Here is an 8,253-nt window from a genome sequence, read left to right as displayed (position 1 = left end):
GTATTCCGACCTGCATGCGGAGTCGTCGAAAGAATCGAAATGTAAATTTCGATTTCCCCCAAGTGACAATGTATTGGGACAAATTTGGCGTGAAAAATGTGACATTCCTTTGGAAATGTATGAAAAGCAGTTAAAAATTTGTGATATGCATTTTGCACCTTCAGATATAGGCAGCCGTTTCTTGAAAAAAGGTGCTTACCCAATACACAATTTAGGAACTGTAGATGAAGAGGCGGACAATTTTGCGCAACCACCAAGGAACTTTGGCGATATAGGTGGTATGCAAGATGAAGTATTCTGCCGCAATTGCGAAATGCAAACTAAATGCGCAAACACTTACAGAAGGAAATATGTCAATCTTCTTAAGGAAAACATAAAATTAAAGAAAAAGTTACAACTATTAAAAACTACAAAAATTACTGCAAATAAAAACGCTGTAGTTCAGGCCATCGACTCTGTGGCAAATGTAAATATTGAGACCAAAAACTTTTGTAAAATGATCCTAAAAGCACGACAGAAAGAATATGATGAGAATACAAAACTAGTAGCTCAAAATATGTTTCTCGTATCTCGATCGGCATATATATTTTTAAGAAATAAATTGAAAATTAATTTGCCACATGAAAAAACAATTAACAATTGGTCACCTATAAAAAATTTGCAGCCAAGATTTTTAAATACAGGTTTCGAAAGCTTGAAAAAGAAAGCCGGCACACTAAGACAAGTTGATAAGGACTTTGCAATATTGGTTGTTGACGAAATGAGACTAAGGCCAGAATTACGTTACAACGGTAACTTAGACCAAATAGATGGCTTTGAAGAACTTGGCTTTTTTAGAAGTAAAACTATTGCCAAAAGCCTTTGTCTATTTATTGGCAAAGGTCTTTTCTCTAATTGGTCAATAATTCTTAATTATTTTGTGTCAGAAAATGGTTTAGAAGGAGATTGCCTCAGCAATATAATTTTAAGAAATTTGGAGCTCCTACAAGAAGCTGGTATAACGGTACGCGTAATAACATGCGATCAAGGTTCAGCTAATAGAAAAGCATTTTCTTGCTTTCAGGTTAGTCCAGAAAAACCTTTTTTCTATTTTAACAATATTAAAGTATATTGTATGTTTGATTTTCCACATTTAATTAAATGTGTACGAAATGGACTTCTGGCATTATAAGTTTTAATGTATTGAAAGAACTGTGGAGACGGGAGCATACTGCTGTAACAAAATTGTGCCCCAAGCTAACAAGGCAACACATCTTTCCGAAAAATTTTGAAAAGATGAAGGTGAAGTTCGCAACTCAGTTATTTAGCAGAACGGTGCATGCTGCTATAAAAACAGTGGTTGAAACAGACGGATTTACCAATTCATCTAAAGAAGACGCTTTAGCAACAGCAAATTTTGTAGAAAAAATGGACAAAATCTTTGATTGTATGAATTCCACCACTCTCTACTCAAAGAATCCTTTTTGTTGTGCGTTACAAAAAAATAGCGTTGGTTTCAATTACATAAAAGAGTTTTTGATATACTTTGGATCATTAAAATTTGTAGACTCAACAAAAAAGGTGTATTTCTGGAAAGGTATTAAAATAACTTTAAATGCTGTGTTGCAGCTTACAGAAGAAGTTTTTGCAAAAGATAATGACATTTATTTTGTAATGACAAATTATTTATGCCAAGACAGACTGGAAAACACTTTTTCAATTTTACGACAAAAGGGAGGATACAATAAACATCCTTCGGTGTCCGAAGTCAATCAAATTTTAGCTAAAGTAATGACCAGAAAAATCATTGTTGCTTCTCCTGATGGTAATTGTGAGATAGTAGAAGATGATCACACCTTCGACGCAGTAATGGATGGCATTTCAAATACAAATACTATCTCATGTATAACTGAAGAAGATGATTCGGAAATTGATTGTAGTGAAACATTGATTGAAAATTGTATAGTGAGCTATAGCTCAACAGATTTCGATATAACAGAAACTGAACTTCCATCGTTTCGTTATTTTCTAGGATATATCGCATTTAAAGTTTTACCAAAAATCGACTGTCAATCATGTTTTAAGTCAATACGGAAAGAAGATGAGGTTGTAACTGCACCATCAGAATTGTTTCTGTTCTATAAGAATTACTGCAATATAACCGATTTCGGGAGTTTATTACCGCCTTCTGATGAATTTTTTCAAATAAGCTGTCAACATATATCTGTTTTTAAGAACATTTTTAAAACAAAACCAGATGAATTTGATATCAAAAAATAGATCATTGAAAGCTGTGTGTCATTGACTCCTGCCTGGTTTATGAATGATTGCAACCACCACAGAAGACAGTTGTTAAATTTTATGGTTGTTATTTTACTTCGCAAACATAGTCAATGGGCCGTTGAAAAAGTCAAATGGTCGAAACAATAATATAAATTATTGTAATATTATGATAAAACTGTGATATTAATAACATATGTGTATACTGAACCAAGTAGTAAGCCGTTATATATATACATATGTATATTTAAAAACAGTTTTAAATCAGAACTAAAACAATTTAGAAGGTGATGGAGTCATCAAAATTAATGCTAAAATAATAGAAACGCACAATTATCTTTAAAAGCATAAATAATAATAGCATTGTTTCTGATATGAAACCAAAAAAAGCCGAACTTCTTTTTACGTTTACAATTTCTTAATATTGGGAAATTATTCTTAATTCTTAATAAAATTAATACAAACATACAGGCTGAGAAATACAATACAAATATGTAAACATATACATATGTACGCTAATAAAGTGCATATGTTATATGAAAGCACACAAAAAGGCTGGACTAATATTTTTTTCTTGCATTTACCTTCATAATAAATTCGCAGAAGCACTGATCAAAATAACAAACAACGAAAAAAGTTATTTGAGAGAATCGTCTTTACTTTAATTTCCAAAGCAATTTAGAAAAAAAGACATGAAGAGAATGGAGTGTTTTTTGAGTGCAAAAAGGTTGCCAGCAGCAGCAACCTCATACAAAAATTTGCTTGTACGAGATTCCTACTCTATAATATTTATACTCAATGATTTAACATAATTTTACATATGCATTTACGGTAGTAATAGTGTTAAAAAATAAGTCCTGAACTTTCAATTAGCGTGCATTAAACTGAATGAGGTTTAAACACTGTTTGAGATTTGGCACAGCAACTAGGCGATGTGGCAGCACACATTTAGCACTTTTTGACAATGGCATCCTAACATCTGGCAGCGATAATTTTGGCTTCGCTTTTTTGCTTTTTCCTTTTCCTTCTTCTTAATTGGCTACTGGCGGTGTGTGCACGTTTTTTGGCTTGACAACATATTAATAATATATCAGTAAAAAATTTGTATAAGAATGTAATAAAATTTAATTGACTAAATCCTTAACAAATAAACACATAAAGTTTTGCGTGTATGGAAATTCGTGTTTGTTTTTCATACATTTGTTTGGTGCCGAAACCCGGGAGTTTCGATTTATAATTATAAATTAATTACGTTTTTGGCTTTATACGAAAAAAAATATGGCTGCCTAAAATAGGCGTATGGCTGCGTGGTCATCATTAAAGGAGGTAGCTGCAAAAATAATGGCGGATGACTACGTGGAGGATGGCTTTGGCAAGCAACAATATCGTGGCACATCTCAGGCTGATCATAAAAGGCCAGGCTCACGTCTAATGAGGACAAACCAAATAGGCAACTGCACCAGGCTATTGGCTTGCCCAACAGCGGAGCACTTCACATTGCTCAAAGGCTCGAATCTTTGCTTCAATTGCTTGAAACCTGGACATTCTACTAAGGCATGTGGCTCAACTAATTGTCGCATATGCAATGGCAGGCATCACACTCTACTATGCCGAAGTTCACCAGCGCAGACTCCTCCTTTGCAAGAGTCCAAACAGCAGGCACAAACTACACCTCAGGCACCAGCGAAACCGAACCAGGCTGGCATCCCACCACGTGTGCATCAGTGACTACACCATCCAATGCAGACATTCGCTACTATAGGCAATCGGGTTATACTCTTGGCAACAGCACAAATACGCATCTTAAATGGCTTTGGCAATATCGACTCGTGTCGAGCTCTATGCGATCCAGGCTCTCAGGTAAGTCTAATGAGTACGCGATATTTTAATCAACTGGCTCTGCGGAAGCAGAAAAGTGCATTGCAATTACAAGGCGTTGGCAGTGGCAATCGTTTATATACTAATGGCCGGGCAGTCTTGCGCATATTTTCGACTGTCAATGCTTTATTTGGCTTGGATGTTGAATTCTACATCATTAACAAAATTACCTCAGCAATCCCTGTGGCTCCAATCATGGAAAACTGTTGGCAGCATTTACGCAATTTGCCCTTGGCAGACCCGAAATTTGGCGAAACTGGTGTTATAGATGCATTGCTTGGCTCAGACATATGGGGCCAATTGTTGGCAGATGGCATAGTTCGTGGCGAACTTGATGATCCTGTGGCACAAAATACGCAATTAGGCTGGGTTGTATTCGGACCAGCTGAAGCAACCGTGCATAACTACAAGGCGGAACAATCTATGGCATTGCGTGTGAAGGCGCCTGATGAGCGAGTTGATGACCTTCTACACAGGCTATTTGAATCCAAAGAAATTGACATGGCTAAAGGCGATACACTAGCAGCAGTTGATCTTTGCGAGTGCATTTTCATGAGCACACATAAGCGTTTTGATGATGGCAGTTATTGCGTGCAAATACCATTTACACCAGATGCTCCACCACTTGGCAATTCACATCAGATGGCACTCAGGCAATTTCACCAGTTGGAACGAAAATTGGCATCCAACTCAGAGCTCAGGCAAAGATATGTGGCTTTTATGCGCGAATACGAACAACTTGGTCACATGCACCCTATTCAGCATCACTCAGGCGACACATCTCAGGCATACTACATTCCACATCATGCAGTCATGGCAAAATTCCGAGTCGTATTCAATGCTTCCGCAAAAACATCGAATGGCATATCATTAAATGATACACAACTCGCTGGCCCCCCAATACAGGATTTATTACTTAACCTTTTGCTTCGCTTCAGGCAGCATCGAATAGCATTCACAGCTGATGTGGAGAAAATGTTCAGGCAAGTCAAGGTTGACGAGAGGCACAGGCAGTGGCAACAGATCCTCTGGCGGGAATCATCCGATCAGCCCATTCGCACATATCAATTGGCTACCGTTACATATGGCACAACTAGTGGCACATATTTGGCTGTTCGCGCTATGCAGCAATGTGGCAGAGACAACTCTTATAAACTCTCAGATGAAGTACGAGCTAAAACTGCTTTGCATCCTGAATGATTTCTACGTAGATGACTACCTTAAGAGTACACCTTCTATTGGCATGGCGATTCAACTGGCGGCCGATGTCTCATCTGTTTTGGCAGACGGTCAGTTCCATCTCAGGAAATGGAAATCGAATAGCGCTGAAGTCTTGGCACATCTTCTTGGCGATGCTGATCCATGTCAGCTTAATCCGCACTTGGCAGAAACTACTGTTCTTGGCTTACACTGGGATCCACTCACTGATGAACTCTTCTATCAGGTCAGCTCTTATGATGCACAACATCTTACGAAAAGGCAAGTGCTTAGCGATGCAGCAAAATTATATGATCCAATTGGCATGTTGGCACCAGTCATCATTACGGCTAAACTTTTCATACAGAAACTCTGGCAGGCAAAATTGGCATGGGACGACCCACTACCACTTGAACTGTTGCAAGAATGGCTCATATACCGAAGGCAGTTGTCCCAACTGGAGGCAGTACGAATACCGCGTTGGATAGGCATGCAACCCGGATATCAAATACAACTTCATGGCTTCTGCGATGCTAGTGTTAAGGCAATGGCTGCAGCACTCTATTTGGCAACAAACCACAATGGCAGTATCACTAGTCACATTATCGCATCAAAAACTAAAGTGGCACCATTACATTCGGTAACAGTACCCCGATTGGAACTTTGTGCTGCGCAATTGTTGGCTACTCTTTTACACGAAACAAGGCAGGCTTTGCATTTGGAGCACGTACCATACACTCTATACTCCGACTCAAATATTGCTCTGTGTTGGCTACGCAAAAACCCATCACAATTAAAGCAGTACGTTGCTAATCGCGTTGGCTGTATTCAATCGATGACAGATATCAGGCATTGGCATCACATTCCTACCAAACTTAACCCAGCTGATTGCGCCAGTCGTGGCATATCCCCTTTGGCGTTGCAAAACTACGCATTATGGTGGCACGGTCCTAATTCAACTGATTATTCAATCAATGAGCTGCACCACTGTGCACCAGCAGAGCTGGCAATAATGGAAGGCGAGTTAAAACCAGTGAAGGTAAAGGCATTGCAGGTAATAGGCCAACCCGCATTACAGACACACTACACTGCTGGCGACGAATTGGTCGTCATAGATCTGTTGGACCGGTTCAGTCATCTTGGCAAGCTATTGCGCACTACTGCATACATATTGCGTTGCAAAAAGGCACATCATCGTTTTCGTTCGCATACACACATCTGTACAGGCGAAATGGACATTGCTTTAAATCACCACATCAAGGCAGAACAGGCGAAATATTTCGCAGCGGAAATCAAGCAGCTGAAAAAGGCACAGCCCATATCCACATCCAGCAAGCTCATTGCACTAAGTCCATTCATCAGCTCCACAGCGGACAATATATTGCGAGTAGGCGGACGCCTACACAATGCGAGGGTGGCAGAGCCACAGCGTCATCCAATCATTCTTCCAAAGGATAGCACATTGGCCAGGCTTTTAATATGGCAGGTGCATCAGGACACACTTCATGGCGGTATACAAATCATGCTTCATACGATTCGACACAAATACTGGATCCTACAGGCACGCATTTTGGTTAAGCAATGCATACACTCATGCGCGATTTGCAGGCGGCATAAACACATAATGCTAAAACAACGTATGGCGACATTACCAAAGGCTCGGGTCACCCCATCTCCACCATTTGCTAGATCTGGCTTAGACTATTGCGGTCCATTCAACATACGCATTGGCTCCAAGGCTGTACGAACCGTGCGGAAGGCTTACGTGGCAATCTTTGTGTGCATGGCAACCAAGGCAGTGCACATCGAACTGGCTGAAGATCTCACTTCTGAGGCTTTCATAAATGCATACACCCGTTTCGTAAACCGGCGTGGTCCATGTAATCATTTATACAGTGACAATGGCACTACATTCATTGGCGCAGATCGCTTAATGGCCGCTGACTTACAGGCTTGGCATAATGAATATTCTCAACAGCAATTGGCGAATCGAGGCACAAAATGGCATTTTCTACCACCTGGCGCACCTCATCAAGGCGGACTATGGGAAGCTGCCGTTAAGTCAGCGAAGAAGCACTTACTACGCATTGTTGGCACCCATTCCATTTACTATGATCAGCTACATACTCTACTTGTACATATCGAGGCTTGCTTGAATTCACGTCCACTTATACCATTGCATGACACTTGTGACGACAAGATGGCTCTATCACCTGCAGATTTCCTGATTGGCAGATCTCTATTGGCAGTACCAGACGCACCTATTGGCAAGGTACCTAGCAACAAATTATCATACTGGCGACAATTAAGGCAAATGCAACAGCATTTTTGGCGACAATGGCATGATGAATATCTTTCAACTTTGCAACCACGCTCCAAATGGCACCAGAATGGCGACAACATTAACATAGGCGATGTCGTGGTAATCCGGCACGAGAATCTACCAGCCACACATTGGCGGCTTGGTAGGGTGATAAAACTTCACCCAGGCGAAGATGGTTTGGTCCGAGTAGTCACGATCAAGCATTCAGCAGGCGAATGCATGCGACCTATCCAAAAAATATGCAGGCTTGTGGAGCATCCTGAACGTACCCGTCCAGCCGGGGAGGATGTTTGAGATTTGGCACAGCAACTAGGCGATGTGGCAGCACACATTTAGCACTTTTTGACAATGGCATCCTAACATCTGGCAGCGATAATTTTGGCTTCGCTTTTTTGCTTTTTCCTTTTCCCTTCTTCTTAATTGGCTACTGGCGGTGTGTGCACGTTTTTTGGCTTGACAACATATTAATAATTTATCAGTAAAAAATTTGTATAAGAATGTAATAAAATTTAATTGACTAAATCCTTAACAAATAAACACATAAAGTTTTGCGTGTATGGAAATTCGTGTTTGTTTTTCATACAAACACTTAGAAC

General features: G+C 39.9%; 2 protein-coding genes across 2 annotated transcripts; both read left to right on the top strand.

Annotated features, from left to right (window-relative positions):
• The first annotated feature begins 3,999 nt into the window (after positions 1-3,999).
• LOC119663788 lies at positions 4,000-5,337 on the top strand. The gene has a single exon (XM_038073390.1). It carries the CDS (start codon positions 4,000-4,002, stop codon positions 5,335-5,337), a length of 1,338 nt encoding a protein of 445 aa, XP_037929318.1.
• Positions 5,338-5,380: 43 nt separating this feature from the next.
• Positions 5,381-7,951, top strand: LOC119663787. Its single transcript, XM_038073389.1, has one exon. The coding sequence runs from the start codon at positions 5,381-5,383 to the stop codon at positions 7,949-7,951; it is 2,571 nt and encodes an 856-aa protein (XP_037929317.1).
• Positions 7,952-8,253: the final 302 nt, after the last annotated feature.

This window comes from Teleopsis dalmanni, unplaced genomic scaffold (assembly GCF_002237135.1).
Source record: "Teleopsis dalmanni isolate 2A unplaced genomic scaffold, ASM223713v2 unscaffolded_contig_0889, whole genome shotgun sequence".
NCBI classification, from domain to species: Eukaryota; Metazoa; Arthropoda; class Insecta; order Diptera; family Diopsidae; genus Teleopsis; species Teleopsis dalmanni.
This window is presented reverse-complemented; position numbering and strand designations above follow the sequence as displayed.